This window comes from Anticarsia gemmatalis, chromosome Z (assembly GCF_050436995.1).
Source record: "Anticarsia gemmatalis isolate Benzon Research Colony breed Stoneville strain chromosome Z, ilAntGemm2 primary, whole genome shotgun sequence".
NCBI lineage: Eukaryota > Metazoa > Arthropoda > Insecta > Lepidoptera > Erebidae > Anticarsia > Anticarsia gemmatalis.
The window spans coordinates 19,656,146-19,676,391 of record NC_134776.1 but is presented as its reverse complement, the minus strand read 5'-3'; the positions used below and the strand labels follow the sequence as shown (position 1 = coordinate 19,676,391).

Genomic DNA, 20,246 nt, shown 5'->3' with positions numbered 1-20,246 from the left:
CTAAAAATAATTGGGTTACTATTACTTATTAAATTTTATGAAAAATTTATTTCATTAAATAGATTTTCCTACAATATCTTCCAATTTTTCCTTTATTAAAGTAAGGCTCGTGTTATAATTTCGTTTTAGATTCAACAAATACCTAAATTCTCTTGTTTTTTTTTTATTTGTTTCAGAGTAATGGCAGAAGCTATAGCAAATAGCGTATTAAGTAAGGCATAGGATATGTTTAGTTAAACAAGCTAGATATCAACCACATTATTTTTTAAATAAGCGTGTTATTACATGGATTAGTAAACTTAAACTATAGTTAACTATAGGCCGTCCACGTTATAGAAGAAGTGAATCATCATAGTTATCTACTCCTTGATCAATCATTATGCATAGATTTAGCAAGTTACTTTATGTTAATGAACAATCACTATTTTCTTAACGGGAACAGACTGTAGGTAAAAACCTTTTTGGGTAATTTGATTAGTCTAAAGGCCAGTTTCAGAGTTTACAAATATAAGTCAGATAGCTTATCTGCTAAATAAAGTGGCAGCAAATATATGATGAAAACAACAGTCAAAATTCCATCTAATAAGCTACGTAATAGACATTTAGATGTGGTGAAACCAGGCCTTTGTATAGAACGAGAATTGATAAACATAATTGAGTAAGTTTTTGTAGAATAGTTTATTTTTTTAAATATTAGAGCGTACCAAGTCAATCTAGTTTTCTATAACTAAATCTATATTTTGTCAACTAAGAATGAACGATTTATCTAGATTATAGCTTACAGTTCCGGGTGTAGCCACAAATAAAGTAGCTGTACCAAACAGGCAACCGATAAGTGCATGGTTGGCTGCGGGTCACTGTTCTTAATGTTATATACCTCCATCAGCCGTGAACCTTGCATACAAGGCTCTGTACTAAGTTTTTGAACTATAGTACAGCTCTAACCTATGAAGGTATAAGTAAACATTATATAAATCATTTCTCGTTCTGTTATTGTTCTACTCATAAACCAATATGCAATTACTCCATACTAAGTTAAAACTATGTTTATATTAGCTATCTGGGGGCACGGTAGTGCCCCCGCAAGTCGAGCAAAAAAAAGCGGCACGGCCGTAACATCCTTTTCTCGAAGTAATTCGGGCTATTTTTGACACCCCTATAATTTCGTCGTGGATAAAACAAGAAGCCTGGATTTTCAGCAACTAATCAGTCATTGTATAAACACGGTATATTTAAAATTTCAGTCATTTTGAACCAGTAGATTAAGAATGACAACTTGTTAAAATTTTGAATTTTGTCACTCACTGATTCACTGACTCACCGATCATCAAAAGTCTAAGGTACTTCTAGCAGACTTAGAAGCTTAAAATTTAGAATACCAATAGGGTTTAGTGTCTTTATCATGGGAAAAATGTAATATTTTCTAATTTCGGTCCAGTTTTCTAAATACACTAACTGCAACAATAACTTTGTAATCCCATATAAATGTATAAGATTACAAGGTTACATTTGCAGTTAATGAATTATTATTACTGTAGAAAATAAAATAAATAGGTGTAAATAGGTACCTACTATATGAGGCATAACGGGAGGGGGTATAGGGTGGGTAAGGGTGTTTAGCCCCTGAAACTGTACATTTCCATAGGAAAATATGTCGATTTATGAAAAAAAAAACGTCTTTCCATACAAATTGGACTTATGTTCGCTCTACAAAAAGAATTGAGATGCCATCAAAAACATTCTGTAAAAACCTCAAGTCTCGCCGTAAAAAGTTGTGAGATCTATATAATACCAAGTCGATTAATCTATTTAGTCTCTACTTAAAGGACCTTCTGTCTTAAGTTATTACGTATGTTATTATCATGCAAATAAAAAAAATACCTTTAAAACAAATAGATCGACTTGGCCATCGCAAGAAAACACAAGTTCGCCATTAACATTTCAGGAGCATTAACTTCTCGTCGTGCTGTGTAGTGTGATACATACTTATAATCAAATCATGCGATGGCCAGGTCGGTCTATTTGTTTTAAAGGTATTTTTTTTTATTTGCATGATAATAACATACGTAATAACTTAAGACAGAAGGTCCTTTAAGTAGAGACTAAATAGATTAATCGACTTGGTATTATATAGATCTCACAACTTTTTACGGCGAGACTTGAGGTTTTTACAGAATGTTTTTGATGGCATTCAATTATGGAAAACAATCATATTACATTAAACACATTATTTACATTTTAAATCTTTAGAGAAGCAAAATATCTCTATTAGATATAATTGATCTACTGTAGGAGTCTCTCCGTTTTGTGACTTTAACCTAATCGTAAGTAATACTAAGTTAATAATACACGAATACTTTCAATATTTTAAGAAGTTGTGTTTTTATTGATGCCATTAAGTGCCAATGTATAATTAAGTTGCACTCATTTTTGAGTTGCAATTTGTAAGGATATCGATTTTAAGATTTTTCTACTTTCTGTGCCTGTATGGTCCCGTATGTCGGCGTCGGACGTATGCACTATTATAATACGTATTACATAGTGAGATCAGCGACGCACGTTTTATAACATCTTGTATATATGTGCGTTACACCGACGTGCGCGACCAATGTCAGTGTTGGAAGAAAATAAATCTTAGAGTACTAATACTATAAGGTTATAAAATATTTATGTTTTCTGGGTCTATAACTAAGGGTTAATTTACAATGATTCCCTAGGGTTAGTATCTAATTTCACTAAATATAATACTATTAGTTTTACAGGTTAGTAACTATTATAACTAACAACTAAACTATAACTAGTATATTATGCTATTAAACTTTTATTTCTTACGTGTTGTTAGGTCAACTCAGTGTCAAAGTATAGTATAGTTTATCTAACTATACATATATTCTTGTGAAAGAAAATGTAGCTAATCTTTATATATATATATAATTCTTCTGTAAGTGTGTATGTCACTGAACTTCTCTGAAACGACTGGACCGATTTTGATGAAATTTTCTGTGTGTGTTCAAGGGGATCTGAGAATGGTTTAGATTCACAATTTTGTCAGTTGGACAATGTTTTTTTAATTAATTTTTAATTTATTAGTAACGTGTAGACAGGACAACGTCGGGTCCGCTAGTAATCTATATTATCTTTTCTCTAACATAAAACAAACCTTCGTTGAAACTATACTCATAAGTATACAATTGGGCAAGATATTATATGGTTGTTAGTCCATTGTTATAGTATAAAACACATACAATTGGTCATAATATTTGTTATGCTTTCACAGCTACACTTGTAGACCATAAAATAAGGTAAGATTGTTGATGACACGTGGGACTTGCCAATAATAGCTAACTTAGCTATACAAATATTAGAAGTGCGAAAGTTTGGATGTATCTTATCTTATCTCAATCACGCCTAACTTCTGAACGGGATTTTGATAATATTTGGATTTTATTAAAATTTATAAGTTATGTATTGTAATAAGCCACAAAAATAATTTCTTTTTTTTTCCCGTGGTTTTGTATGTGACGTCCTTCGACTGAATCTATAAAGAGCAATTTAAAAATAATCATATTTATTTTTTTCAGTTTCTTTATTTATTTAATAAACGTGAATGAATAAATTACAACTGAACACATGTGATAATACGACTGTCTGTATTTACACTTTCGTTTGTACCACCTGTACAAAGAATATGTGGCTATTTACTACATAATAATTTATCCATACTAATATTATAAATGCGAAACTAACTCTGTCTGTCTGTCTGTCTGCTACTCAATCACGCCTAAACTACTGAACCAATTTGCATGAAATTTGGTATGGAGATATTTTGATACTCGAGAAAGGACATAGGCTACTTTTTATCAATGGAAAATGACGCATTTCCCGGGAAAATTCAAGTTTCGCCACCGAAGTCGCGAATAATCAAGATCATAATGACATTGAATTAACAAAATTCCGTTGTCATGGCAACAGTTTTAATGGCGGATATGCTTTAGCGCGAGTTATATGAGATATAAATAATTTTGAGAATATTTTTCGTGAAAAAAAGCATATTTTGTTGTTTAGGAAAAATAAGCTTTGTATTAGTAATTAGTATTAAATATTAATAATTAGTGGCGAACGAGGTCCCGAATAATCAAAATTATAATGACATTGAATTAACAAAATTCCGTTGTCATGGCAACTGTTTTAATGACGGATATGCCTTAGCGCAACTTCGTTACATTTAAGAGATATAAATAATTTTGAGAATATTTTTCGTGAAAAAAAAGCATAATTTGTATCATCACGCTACGACTAATAGGAGCAGAGTAACAGTAAAAAGTGTTACAAAAACGTGGAAAATTCTGACCCATTCTTTCTTATGTGACGCAAGCGAAGTTGCGCGGGTCAGCTAGTTATAATATATGTATCGAAAACTTCACGAATAAATACCATAACGTATTTTATGACTATTTTACGTTCAAAATACTGCGTATTGTATGCAAATCCATACTATTATAAATGCGAAAGTAACTCTGTCTGTCTGTCTGTCTGTCTGCTACTCAATCACGCCTAAACTACTGAACCAATTTGCATGAAATTTGGTATGGAGATATTTTGATACCCGAGAAAGGACATAGGCTACTTTTTACCCCGGGAAAATTACGCATTTCCCGGGAAAATTCAGGTGGCGAATTAAGTCGCGAATAATCAATATTATAATGACATTGAATTAACAAAATTCCGTTGCCATGGCAACTGTTTTAATGGCGGATATATCTTAGCGCGACATCGTTATACTAAAAGATATAAGATTTGAGAATATTTTTCGTGAAAAAAAAGCATATTTTTTATCATCACTCTACGACCAATAGGAGCAGAGTAGGTAACAGTAAAAAGTGTTACAAAAACATGGAAAATTCTGACCGATTCTCTCTTATGTGACGCAAGCGAAGTTGCGCGGGTCAGCTAGTTATCACTACATAGTATAAAACAAAGTCGCCCATTTTGTCTGTAGTCCCTTCGTATGCATAAAACTTTAAAACTACGCAACGGATTTTGATGCGGTTTTCACTAATAGAAAGAGTATTTTCTCCGACAGGTTTTTATATATAATTGAAATACATTGAAACTATATTAGCTGAGTTATAGCGATTTATGTCCAAGAAGTCAGAAAAAAAATCTAATTGAAGATTGCATTTGTGCGTGCGCCGCTTATACCGTTGGATACAAGTAAGAACAATGTATAGCAAAAACATTGGTCTTTATTAGTTCTACAAAAAAGTCCGCGATGACATATATCCAGCTTTTTTATTTAAGTCACAAAAACTACTTTTCTGTATTAAAAAAACATTTAATTCGTTGGGTGATGTTTAACTGGTGATATAACCAATAATACATATATCCTTATCAAAATAAGTAAGTTCATCATCACGAGCATTTAATTTAGATTATTTTTGCAGTTTACAGTGTGTTATTTAGACATATAGTTTAGGAGATATCACGATATTAGTATTGCGGCACGGTACGGGCCGGCCGCGGCGGCGGGGGCAGCGTCCCTATAACGGCCAAATATGTGAAACTGTATTATAAATAAGAACTCTGAACCATGTTTGTTGCAATAAATAATTTTGAATTTGAATTTGAATTTGAATTTTGATAATATTACTAGGTACAAACATTGTGTTTTATCACTTTCAAAAAAAAGCAAAACAACAAAAAACCCGCTAAATAAATTGATTAAAAAACATTTCTAAAAAACCCCGTATTTCAACCCTTCCATGGGATTTCACAACCCTTATTAATCAGCAAGGGTTTGTTATTACAAAATCAAAGCGTTGAATGGCTTTGTTTATATAAAATTATTATAAAACCGTGTTGACTGGAAGTACATAAATCCTCCATACTCCATACTAATATTATAAATGCAAAAGTAACTCTGTCTGTCTGTCTGCTACTCAATCACGCCTTAACTACCGAACCAATTTGCATGAAATTTGGTATGGAGATATTTTGATACCCGAGAAAGGACATAGGCTATATATCATCACGCTACGACCAAAAGGAGCAGAGTACCAGTAATTAATGTTACAAAAACGGGGAAAAATTTCACCTATTCTCCCTTATAGGACGCAAGCGAAGTTGCGCGGGTCAGCTAGTATTATATAAATAAATGTATCATTATTATTTTAATTTATTTTTAGTTACAACTGTTAGTATTTGTGGTGTTGGCACTATAAATAGAAGTATTTTATGTATACAGCTGATCAAATATATTTTTATAGTCGTTTTAGTATAATAAATGATGTCTTGAACACTCGGTTGAGAATTTAGATAAAGATCAATAACAATGAATGGTGCAAGGGAAGTATGTAAGTATCGTATCAAGTGGCGTTCTTTGGTCTCTGCCTACTCCTATAAGCAAAAGGCGTGATAGTATGTATGTATCAACTTTAAAAACCATTGACACGAAGAAGAAGAATAACAAATACTCCTGGTTATAACATGGTGAAATTTCTTGGATGCCTAAAAATTCCTAGACACATTTCTTGAAGGCACTTAGCCAGCGTGGTGGACTCAAACATTTTTCCCGCTGTGTGGACAGTCGTGGGCTAACAAAGTTACGTTTGTATATTTGTTTTTCTTTCCAGGAAATATATATTTGATTTTTGGAAATATTTATCAGTTTTATGTTGTTGTTATTAATGTATTTTGAAATACATAACTGAGTATACTTCTGTGGTACTTAGTACCACAAGTCATAATATTTATGAAACGGAGAACTACTTTTTGATTCATTTCAGTTGCTCTGATTGGTAGTTCTGTTATTTGAAAACTAATATTTGAGTCATCCAATACGGTATTTTGCTACCAGTCAAATGAGCTACTCTTTATCAAACGTCATGAACGCTTTTTTGTATAGAAATGCTATCGAAATGACGTCACAAGTACTGAGTACAGCGTTATCGTCGAGATTAAATGAGTGCTTTATATGTTATTTCTGTCTTCAGTGATTTAAATATTATAAAGAAAGAAATTCATGTAGCTGAGGTTTACATTTTTAAAATAAAAAAATATTATTAATAAAATTATTCAGTAAAATAACCTCTTAGTAACTAGGTTCCAATAAGATTAGAAAAAATACTTCTATCTACTTTTCAAAGGTTTGGGAATATACAAATCTACATCGAAAAACGCATTTCATCCTAATTTCTATCCGTTAAGCCGGTCATGAGTATGTTTAGGTTAAGTAATGTAACTTCGACACAAAGTTGACCACACACGCATCAAATAACAATTTAATAACATTACCTTACTATGGGGCTCTAAAACTATATCTGGGGGCACGGAAGTGCCCCCGCAAGTCGAGCAAAAAAAAAGCGGCACGGCCGTAACATCCTTTTCTCGAAGCAATTCGGGCTATTTTTGACACCCCTATAATTTCGTTGTGGATAAAACAAGAAGCCTGGATTTTCAGCAACTAATTAGTCATTGTATAAACACGGTATATTTAAAATTTCAGTCAATTTGAACCAGTAGTTTAGGAATGACAACTTGTTAAAATTTTGAATTTTGTCACTCACTGATTCACTGACTCACTGACTCACCGATCATCAAAAGTCTAAGGTACTTCTAGCAGACTTAGAAGCTTAAAATTTAGAATACAAATAGGGTTTAGTGTCTTAATCATGGGAAAAATTTAATATTTTCTAATTTCGGTCCAGTTTTCTAAATACACTAACTGCAACAATAACTTTGTAATCCCATATAAATGTATAAGATTACAAGGTTACATTTGCAGTTAATGAATTATTACTACAGTAGAAAATAAAATAAATAGGTGTAAATAGGTACCTACTATATGAGACATAACGGGGGAGTATAGAGGGGTAGAGGGTGGATAAGGGTGTTTAGCCCATGAAACTGAACAACATTCCCATAGGAAAATATGTTGAATTATGAAAAAAAAACGTCTTTCCATACAAATTGGACTTATGTTCGCTCTACAAAAAGAAGTGAGATGCCATCAAAAACATTCTGTAAAAACCTCAAGTCTCGCCGTAAAAAGTTGTGAGATCGATATAATACCAAGTCGATTAATCTATTTAGTCTCTACTTAAAGGACCTTCTGTCTTAAGTTATTACGTATGTTATTATCATGCCAATTTAAAAAAAAATACCTTTAAAACAATTAGATCGACTTGGTCATCGCAAGAAAACACAAATTCGCCATTAACATTTCAGGAGCATTAACTTCTCGTCGTGCTGTGTAGTGTGATACATACTAATAATTAAATCATGCGATGGCCAGGTCGGTCTATTTGTTTTAAAGGTATTTTTTTTAAAATTGGCATGATAATAACATACGTAATAACTTAAGACAGAAGGTCCTTTAAGTAGAGACTAAATAGATTAATCGACTTGGTATTATATCGATCTCACAACTTTTTACGGCGAGACTTGAGGTTTTTACAGAATGTTTTTGATGGCTTAATATGTCTTAGGTACTAAATACACAACCTTAACGGTTTCAACACCTCTGTATAACTATCTGATGGATAAACAATTGACTATTTTTTTATTTATGAATTGTTTTAAGATGAATACTGGTTGTCAGACTTTCATTCTTCGGACTACTGGTAACGACTGTCAAAGATCTTCGAAAATGACAGCCAGGAGCCACAATTCAACGTGCCTTCCGGAACACGGAGAGACTATATTTGAATAAGATGGTCACCCACCCACAGAACAAATTCGATCTGTGCGGCTGTTGCTACTTAGCCACGATCTCCCCATTAAGGTCAAATGCATGATCTCATGAATAAGCAAAACTTTAATGATTTTAAATAGTCACCTTCACTAACTGTCTTGCTAACAGACTTTTTTAAAGTCCTGATTAGTTAAACAGCATTTTGTACGTAGATTGAGTACAATATGTATGAAAGTATGTTCTTATTTGACGTGAGAGATTCCAGTGAGATTGATTTGGGAGGATGACAGCTGGAGATAAAAGAGAAGGAAAAAGATTTTCATACATTTGATATCTACCAGATATTCTATCCAGAGGTGTTAAAACCGTCACCTATTATTACAATGTACATTATTTCTAGTGTTAGTATATAATATCGTGAACTTATAACCTACTCTATCATTACGGCGGGCTTGAGACTGGAGACGGGCAGTGACGTCACCATGATGACGTGTGGCAGCGTTGTTCACGTTCCCTGGAATGAATATAAAAGAAAAAATTATTACATAATGAATATATTTTATTATATATCTATAGTTCAACAACTTAAATTTCACTTTCATCAGTTTGCCGTAAACCTAACAGACAGAAAGTCTTTTCGCATTTTTAATCCATACTCCCATACCATTATACTATCCTTAGTAAACTCTACCAATATTATAAATGCAAAAGTCTTTCTTCCCGTCTGTCCGTTTGTCTTCGCTGTCTGTCTGTTCGTCTATCTGACTGTTACGCATTCCCACTTACACCACTACTTCTATTTGGATGAAGTTTTGTACAAAGATAATTAGAGACCCGAGAAAAGCAATAAGATAGTTCATTTCCCGGAAATTCTACGGGAACGTAAACTATGTGAGTAATAAGAGATGACTATAGTCCACGCGGACCAAGTCGCGGGCCATTGCTACTACTACATATTTAATCAAGTGGAAACCTTACCATGTCAACAGTAAGATGTTTTTTACTCAATCACTCGCACTAACTAAACACTCTACTCATATTTAATCTAACCCACTACACTTATTTTTTAAGTAACGAAACCAATGGCTTCATAAACCTTTGAAATAAGTTTAAGCACAAACATATTTATAACTAGAAAATGCCACTACATTCTACTTTGTCGTAAATAGGGCATACAACGGCATTAGAATTCAGTTATTTGGCTCACACATATTAATAACTAGAAAATGCCACTACACTCTGTAGCTAAAACGATACATAACTTGGCTTTAAAATTATGTTATTAGGCTTACACATATTGTTACACTTAACTTTATTGCAAATACGTGTATATAGCTTTAAATTTATGTTATTTGCCGCACTGTTATTCATAATTTGTACTAAAAGACGCATTTTTTTTTATTGAAAGAAGCTTTCCACGCGTACGTACTCGCACGCAGAAGCTAATTCATACTGACTGCTTTGCACGACTTGGCCATTATTAGACATAAAAGGGCTTAAGTCACGTGACGTATTAAAACCGGCTTTTTATTCACATTTCTATATATTTATTCAGTATTATTTCTGTACTTTGTATTTAAAAGCATAATAAAACATCTGCTGTCTGCACTGAAACTTGTTTTACTCGTTTAGGGGGCATTGTGCAAATTATTTTCATGCGTAATACTGTTGAAATTGGGTGTTGTATTCATTATATTTAGGAGATGAAAGGAAGTCTTTTGTGTCGCCACGGAGACTGTTTAACCATATTAGCGTTAAATGTATCAATTTTTGCCTTTGTATGTTTGCTTTTCAAAATAAAAATACCTTGAGTTACCACAATATGCACATTGATTAGTTATTATACCCGTCTAGTGTCTATGCTGAAATAACGATTGGTAATAAATACAGATGGAATTTAAAATAGTGATTATCTCAACAACTCCTATTCTTAATCAAAAAAAGGTTCTAAAAATATGTATTTTTCTATGACTATGCTAACTATACAACATATACACAAAATAGTATATTATAAATAAATAAAATAGGTCAACTTACCTATTGCAATTCTTCTTCATAAATCCCTCGAAAGCAGGCTGTAAAATAGAAACAAAATTAGCAGTACCATTGTCAATTGTACAACTTAATACTACTACTTGATGATAATATACTTACATTATGTATATGCATAAGTAGAGATCCGCTGAAATAAATAAGATTGTAGGGCATTTAGTATTTGTTTGTAGCGTATACACAGTGTAAGGAATAGAGAGGCTAGATTAGGTCCTACATTCACTTTTATATAAGTAAAAGATAATCTTAAACTCAGAGCGCATCAACGTCAGATAGTTTAGGAGTTAAAGCTGTCGCCATGGCCGTCGGATAGCATCATGAGTTAAAATTAAACTAGGTATCTGAAACCTCGTCAAATGATTACAATGACAGGTAAAGGTGAAATCTCTTGAAATTTTTAATCAGCTATTTATTAAAATGCTAAGACGACATCGTGAAATGTGTGAACAATAGGTGAGACAAGAACAGCGTCGCAAATAATTGCGTACTGAAGCATATCATCAGTGGGTAGAAGTGGGCGCAATAGATAAAATAAATCTTAATAATATCTTATTGATCGAAGACTGAATAAAATTATGGAGCAGACAATAGGATTATAACGAAAGCAAAGGCGTTTAAGCTTTTGCACCGGTTTGAGATAGTTCTCTATTAGATAATTAAGTTGCCTAGTGTGCTGTTTTTGGAGGGGGTAGAGGGGTAATGTCTGGCAGGCGGCCGTTTGTAAAACAAAGATTTGGCCGCATCTTTAGAATGTTTTTGAGAAATAAATCTTGCTGTCTCGACCCTACGTAACGTGGGATAAGAACACGGCAAGTAGTTTTTGCACTGTGTATACGCTACTAACAAGAGTAATTCTGTCGTATGTACTCAATGGGCTGGAAAAACGTGAGCTTATAAACATTTGCTACACAGATTTTTCAAGGGTTATCCCGGAAAGAAAAAGGGGGTAGGCCTTGTGTCCTTAGGCAACAAGTGAAATTAATTATTACAGCAAATTATATGCCAAAAATAGTTTCAACATAGTCTAAGGAAGAAGTACGTTTAAGTTGAGCGCAGACGACAGACTATCCGTGACGCACATTTTAGTCTGTGAAAATTGGACCAATGTAATTATAAGCAGTAACGCGCCGGACTTTTTGCGCGTAGTGTGCGTTACTGCATATAATTGCATAGGTTCTATTTTGGCACCTTAACCAAAACCTCACGCTCAACCAGCGCCACCTAGTGTTTAAACCAATTAAAAGAATACGATTGTTACTAATTTTTATTATTGTTACAGTTTTTCTTTAACATTTATATATATTAGAATTTAAACAATTATTAATTACTAGAAATACAAAAATTAGATCTAAATTAAATAATAAAAAACTAAATAAACTTACTGATAAAAAATGTATAAAAAAAACTAAATTGATTAAAGATCTGTGTCATATTTTAAAGTTCATATTTTTAGACAACATTACGAAGATATTTTGGGGGTATTCTTTTTAAATTCATACATTTTTTATAAGTAAGAGAACGGCTTTTATAAAACCATACAATCATTTAATTTTATGACTGTTTTAATACATATATCTAAACTTAATCATACCCTCCACTACCAAACTAAAATAAGGAATTCGTTGCTCAATACGTAAATAAAGAAAATGGAATGCTGCCCGATATATACTATATAAAACATTTACAGTAATAGATAATTTTGTGATTTTTTTATTAAAGTTGTCTATGGCGGGGTTTGACTATGGTTCGTCTCTGAAGAAATCTAAGCCTCGGTATTTAAATTTAACTTTTAACTACAACAGTTCTGTCGTAATTAATTTTCTTAAATAGTAGGCCAAAACTGCAAGTTTATTATAACTAAGACAAGCTGTCTGCTTAATTTTGTTTAAGAGATTCTATTTAAAGCCAAAGGGACATTTATCACAAACTTCAACTGTTAGGAAATGTGAATAATTCTCTGTTTAGGAAACTTTACATGGCACTGATTCAAATATTTGTATTGAAAATGTATCTTCTATACATTTTTATATATATATATTTATAAACGTAAACAAATATGTAGGAGATTTAAAGTTATTAATTTGGATAATATAATCTATACTATACGAATACTGATATTTATATATTAAAGGTACATATTACAGCCCAAGGTTACTTTTGGGCACAATTTCATAAGAAGATTAAAAATTCAGAAAGTAGAAAATATCCTTCAGAGACATTATAATCAGCAATACGAGTTGTTAAAACAATAAACAAAAACTAAAACTAAATAAATCTATGTTTGTTTTTTGGTACATGATCTTTAACTTATATAAATTATAATACAGTATTCGAACTAACTCATTGAATACTAAAGGGAGATATCTACACAACGACCTAACCACTATTTAAATTTAACATACGATATATATTATATTCTTGAGTACGGGAGCACTAAGTAGTCGATTAACTTGAGAGATTTACAAAAATTTATATAGACAACCAGTAATTTTGGCCAGGAAATTTCAAAACGCCAGCTAAATTTGACAGTATGCTTTTGAGAAAAAAAAACATGCTGTGCCGATCCCAGTTGAACTGGAATAAGGACACGACAAAGAACAGTCGTAGAAAATTGAAATTAATTTAGTATGAAAAAAAAAAGACTTTGCATTTGCATATAGGAAATTAATAATAGTAAGTTTGCTGTTATTTCAAGTTAATCGGCTATTTACAGTGTACCACCCGTATAATAAGTAGTAAGAACAAAACAAGAGATTTCAATAGAATTGATAAACGTAATAGTCCAAGTAAATAGTATAGGCTCAACGCCGAAACTCTTCAACTAATTGTAACATATTGTGATATGTAGAATACGAGACAAACGAATAACGAAAAAAGTCAGAAGTTTTGACAATTCTGAAGTATTACATGTACTTATTCAACTACACATTTATAACATTTAATTACAATTCTAAGTAGAGTTTAACGAAAAACAGTGTTCTTTAAAAATTTTTGTATAGTTCAAAGAATTGAATGTTTGTCAAAGTGAACCCTTACAGACTCCACGCTTAAGCTCAGAAGTTTGTAATATAACAACAGTATGTAAAGTGTAAAGAATAGAGCCCGTAAGAGTGTTATTCTAAATACCTACATATCATACCGTCTTTATAACACGGGCCGAATAACTATATGCCTGTGAATATAGCTACAAGTTTTACGAGAAGGAAAGTCACAAGTGATTATAGTGAAGTGGTGAATAGTTACCAACCACGGTGTATATAAATTCCGTTCTCACGTTGCAGCTATACTAACACACATAAGGCTATAAAGCTCGCGCTATATAGGACAAAATCTCCTCTACCCTATTCTATTCAGTCATACAATATTATCAATTTATTTTACAATTAGAATAATCGTTGCAAAAAAAGCTTGTGCACAGAACGATCGCATGTTTCTTCAAAACAGTTCTTTGAGAACGTTAATGTTAAATTTTGGATTTTGCAATATGGCCGCGGTGGAAAATAAATAACGTTAAGTGGAAAGTAATAAGTAGAAAGAAAGAAGGAATGATAATAGATTTGAACGCGATGTTTGACATCGTTTCGACAAATCTTCAAACTAGTTGGTAACTGCTTGATTTATACAATTTTAGCGAAGAAAAGGCAAAAGAATTTTAGCTATATTTTCCAATTTATCAATTTGTTAGCAAGTTGTGCGAAATACATATACTTTTCGTTACAAAACCTTCCCTTTCCCTTCTTAATTTTATCCTAAACATTACAACTAAAAATAAAGGTACATTAACGGTACAATATCAAATATATTGACATTGTAAATAGTGCAATTTTGATAACATAATTGAGAAGAACGAAAACCAGAATATTGTTCAAAATACAATGTGCGCAATTTTTACAAATACCGAAGAAAACAACTTTATTTTTACTTTGCACTATTATAACTAACTAAACTAAAATATAAAACTAAAATTCAGTAAAACTCACTTGTGATAAAGAACATAATCTTACTTCCCGACGATATTTACTAAACTTTAGTCGACCTATCCTATATAAAGCTACAGAACCTTGAAAATTATATTAATGTTAGCAAATTATGCAAAAATTTAGGACGTCTTTACGCATTCCATGAGCGTCCTAATGCCAGTCGTAAATGTATGGACGTCCAAACAACTTTGGATGGAATCAAATATGGATCGGTATCAATTTTGAATAATTTAAACAGACTTTAATTACCAAATAGATTATCAAGTTTTGTAAGCGAGTTGAGATGAACAGGAATGCAGTATAATAAAGTAAAAATGTGACGAAAACACCCTGTATAAGATACAGTCAATATTCATACAATTTGAATGCCAAATGATAATAAAAAGCGTTAATTTAACTTGCCCTACTTGCCATTGGCTTACTCATCGTCGTTATACACTCCGAGCTGAATATCAAATACTACAAACCTTCTTTACAAAAGGATACATTCGTTTATCAAACTCCTATCCGTACAAAAATTTGGCAACCATTCAATGAATAAGAAATAAAATTTAGAACAGTCCATAGACGATGTCTATGAGAAAAGATTTTAATCCAAAACAAGGTGAAAGAGACTGAGGCGATGAAATAATTTGAAACGTATACATAGATTATTTTAACTACTTTTAAAGTAAAGCACGAAGGTACACTAATTATACTTTTACATAGATTCGCTACGAGTCGTTTATAGTTGGTTCTTAGACAGCCTCAGTCTCGTAGAAAACTTGACACATTACAGACAATGAAGGTACACAAACTACTGTTCCTCGAGGGAATACATCCACGGAGGAATGATTAATAGACGAACAACATGCAGAACTTTAAAAACATTTATATTATGAATATTGATTCCTGATTCTCTAAGAGAAAATCGGTGAATGCATTAATCGGAGCTATGGCTTGCAGGGACATTTGTCCATTTGGCGGCCAAGCGAGGTTGGGTCCGAACACCACGGCCAGGTTGTTGGTCGTCATTCGGTTCAAGCAACTGCGATCCTGCACCTGTAATTGTGAAATAATAACAGTTACACTAACGTGTTAGAACACATATCTGTCTGACTGTCTAGGAGATACTATAGATTGTCATCATTAGCCTGGCCTCTCTTCCAACTATGTTCGAGTCGACTTCCAGTCTCAATAACCTGAATACCAATATCTTACATGGAGTGACTGCCTATCAGTGGCGAAGGCTCCATACAACTCGATTCCTACCGGCTTCCCTTTCTGGACAGACTCAATATTAGTGTTAAATTGTTAAATTAATAGTTTACTATTGCCAAATAATACACAATTAATAAATAATCACCAATATTTAAAACGTAATCTTTAACTAGAATCATTAATCTAATCGAAATAGTACGAAAACGCCTACCCTTTAAAAATTACGCTCCGCTAAAAACGCAACGTGAAGTAATAATAATGAAATAAGCCGGAGGCGCTGATCGGGAATCGCGTACAATAAAAACTATGGCGACGATGTCGCTTACGACCTTTTGGATCGCGCATTACACCGCGCTGCATAGTGGCGAGCAAGCCGGAGGAAGAGCGGGTTGCCTCGCGCTACAGCGCTCGCTCCGCGGCGAACACATGATCTTACGCATTCTGTCGCGGCGCGAGCCGCGTGCAAGAGCGAGATGGCGAAATATAAGCTAAGCATCCTGCATAAGTATGAGCCGAACATTCTTAATTTGACATTAGGTTATGTTTGTTTACTGTTTACATTTTTCGCGCGCTCTATAACAAATTAGAATATTTGTTTTTATTACAACATTATTCCTTAGTAAATGTGTTTGTGCATAACTGTGAATGTATCAGTGTATTAAACAGTAATTGTTTTGCATGTATTCATTGGAGTACATATTCATTTTGCCAGATTTATAGGTTAAACTCATTTCTAAAAAAGTGTTCTGCGTTTTTCCGTAATGATTTGGTATTTTATTGTTGATAAATACATTCTAAATTGCTTGTATAATATGTTATTAAACAACCAGTGCGAGACAATCATCAATGATTCGAAATACGTTATCAAAATATGTGCTGTTGTGTTACCTACGTGTTACTACTGAAGTCAGAGTAACTAAATACAAAACAAGCATGATTAGGTAGCATGGTAAGTACCTATGTATTATTAGACTGTAGAGAGAGAAATAAGAGACTGTAGTCGAATGTAGATAATACTCTCATATTGTTATTATACAGTAATACGCTCTTTTTACGTCGGCATTCTTACGAAGTCTATATGTAGGTACTATTCCTAGACAATGACTTATAGCTCCGGCTTGCCTTACATAAATATTGACCCTTCGCCACTGCTGCCTATCGTACCTCCACAACCCAGTTACCGGAGTTATGACATAGGTAATATAATTACGTCATTTATTATTTACCAATACAAGTTTAACGGCCAGTTTCTTTATCAAAAATAAGGATAAATTAAAAATTCAAATTTATATCTAAACGAATTGAAATACATGTCAAATAAGAGTCCTTGGTTTTAGCTGTAACTTTAGGTATGTATGAAGAAACTGGCCGTAAGTCAACAGCCATTTAGTTTTTGATCTTGAATAAAAAAAATCTTTAGATATACCAACGCGGAGAAAAACTATCGGAGAATGAAAGTCCTGCCCACTTTCTCACAGTCGATGGTTAGATAGATAGATAATACCTTTGGCAACAACCACTGCTCATATTGACACAAAACTGTAAACTACACTATATTACTATTTAACTTTAGTTTGTTTTTACACACACACACACACACACACGTCTATCACGCACTACAAACGTTTTGAAACTGAATGCCTAAAGCAGACACGCGACCGTCTCTATATTAGAAAAACGATTGACACTCTAAAATGAACCTTATTTCAATATTTAAAAGTTGATATTGGATTCTATTGGTGTTATTTCCACACGTCCCGTTTCAAAGGTCTCCGAAATCAAATAGTACCTTGTTAAGTTTAAAATTGAAATAGCGGGAGGTCAGCCCTTTGAAGGGGGTGAAATGAATTTTTCTTTGGACCTACCGTGGAGTTTTTTAACGGCTGTAATTATACTTCATACACTACAAGTGACGGGAATTTAATTATTTTTTTATAACACTGAATGGCAGCCTGCGTACATATTATATCAGCTTAGCCTTTCTTCCAAGCTATGTTGGAGTCGGCTTCCAGTCTCACCGGATGCAGCAGTACCAGTGTTGTACATGGAGCGACTGCCTATCTGACCTCCACAACCCAATTACCTGGGATATAACACGATACTCTTCAGTAAGACTGGTTGTCAGACTTTCAAGCTTCTGACTACTGTTAACGACTGTCAAAGATCTTCGAAAATGACAGCCGGGACCCACAATTTAACGTGCCTTCTGAAACACGGGCACTATAACGTTACGTACTATAACGTTGGTATATAAAGTACTAGAGGTCGCCCGCGACTTCATATTAAGAAACCATTGCGCTAAGATCAGGCTACGAGTTCGGGTACTAAAATGTCTATCAGTCGAGTCTTTACGGTCAAGAGATTTTTAATAATGGTCGCATGTTAGCTGAATAACTTAGTCCAACAATTTAGTAAATAGCCATGCATAAATAGCATGCAAGGTTCGGCGTTATACAGTGCCTTTATATAAAGCTGTCGGGGTAAAGTTACGAGACATACACATACTTTCTTTCATCCACATTCATACAAACTTCATGTGATATACGTACCTTCCACAAGAACTGAATGATGTATTTGAGTAACTTATAGTTATCCAGTGGCAGCCGCTCGAGTATCAGTATCTTCACCTGGCGCGGCTTGTCGCGATTGCTCCAAGCTGGAATTAACACAGAAACAGGTTTTAGTGAATCGTAAAATATCTTTAAATAACTCTCGCCCGCGACTTCGTGCGTCTGGTTTGTGACTTGGGGCAGAATCTTCATATAAACTTTCATCCCCTATTTTTGACACACGTGGCGGTTTAGTGGGTATGACCGCCTTTCTGGTGGGAGAGTCCCACATAACCCTGCACTCCATCCAGAGTGCAGGTGTATGCCTAATGCATTGGCCACGTTAAAAAAAAGCCTTGAGACCACCACACTGGCCAAGTGCGGCCTACTAGAGGAGAGCATACTAGATATTATCTCACTTAACGAAAATATTTCAAATACAAACACCGGATCCGGTGGACCGGATTGCAATCCCTAGTGCCAACTTATACAACTGCGTTTTTTTGTAGCCTAATCATTTTTTTATTCGTGACTGGTTAAATTTTCGAGACGGAAACGATTCAGATCCATTTAGACGGGGAGGTATTTAGGTCTCGAAGATTCAATTGTGGGAGGAATATAAAATAAATTCGCCAATATATTCGTACTTCTCGCTCGTTGCTTCGAGCTACATTCACGATGGAGTATTAATTTTATTACATCGTAATCGTAAGTGAAAGTTAAGTTCTTACATGTACTCGTATACAAATATTTTAATATGATTATACTATGGCAATAATTACTCGTAGCGTACGTTTTCACGAACCGGAAAGTATCTCTCTATGCCTAAACAGCTCATGGCAATTTCAATACAATAAGAACTAGTAGAAGAATATAAGAAGTTTATAAATTTATGTAAGTAAAATATTTTATTTTACGTTTAATAGTACTAATACTGTTAAACGTAAAATAAAATATTTTTTATTATTTGAAAGGTACATTATAGTATAGTTCTTAACCGCAACCCGTATTATGTTTATCGCAAGGCAAATAAATAAGCTCTTGGATAGCAGGTCTGACGAGCTGACCGCTGTCGCCGTAGGTGTACACATAAATGGATTTCGGTTTTTTTAATGTTTGCGCTTAACCTCTAGGTTTTTAAGACGTTTATCTTCATAACACGTTATAGACTTATGTGTACAATATACCATAATATACACATAAGCTATAACTTTGAGCTGAGTTCAAATGTAACGTGGTCGTAGTTTAGCAAAAAGGACTCAATCTACCCTTTCACCACAATTAAATAGAGTTAAGTATGTTATCATTCCTGAGGGTAAATTTTGACACTCTTCATACTGTGGGTTGAGTCAAGGTAGTAGGAAAAGTAGTTTTCATGTATATTTTAAAAATAGGGATTTCACTTCATAGATTTGACCCTCAGGAGAATGATTGCATACTTAACTCCATTGTGGTCAAAGTGTGGATTGGGTCCTTTCTGCTTAACTACGGTCCACGTAATATAAGATCACGTGTAACGGTCCGTTTACGTATGAAGATGTTTCAAGTAAGTTACGAGACGCCGCAGACTTCGTTTCTGCCTGTCCCATTCTGAGTGGTGTCATAATCAGTGAGTTGTATTTATGTTCCTATTTCGTCGAATTCTAGGTAACGAAATAATATCGTTGCAGCCAGTTTCATTGTAACACGCCGATAGAGTTTGTACAATACAGGTACACTCTCTATTCCATTACTCTCGTAGCCCGGTGGGACTCATAACCAGGATAACCAGTG

The 20,246-nt window shown here is 33.6% G+C and overlaps 1 protein-coding gene across 1 annotated transcript in view; it reads right to left on the bottom strand.

The window, feature by feature from the left end:
* Positions 1-11,994: 11,994 nt before the first annotated feature.
* The window catches only part of LOC142986794 (rho GTPase-activating protein 1-like), an 87,393-nt gene continuing 79,141 nt past the window's right edge, over positions 11,995-20,246 (bottom strand). Inside the window, exons 8-9 of the mRNA XM_076135498.1 lie at positions 18,474-18,580; positions 11,995-15,765 (exon numbers count right to left, since the gene is read on the bottom strand). Of these exons, the coding sequence (XP_075991613.1) occupies positions 15,595-15,765; positions 18,474-18,580 (278 nt within the window). The 3' untranslated portion in view covers positions 11,995-15,594. The remainder of the gene's footprint in view (positions 15,766-18,473; positions 18,581-20,246) is intronic.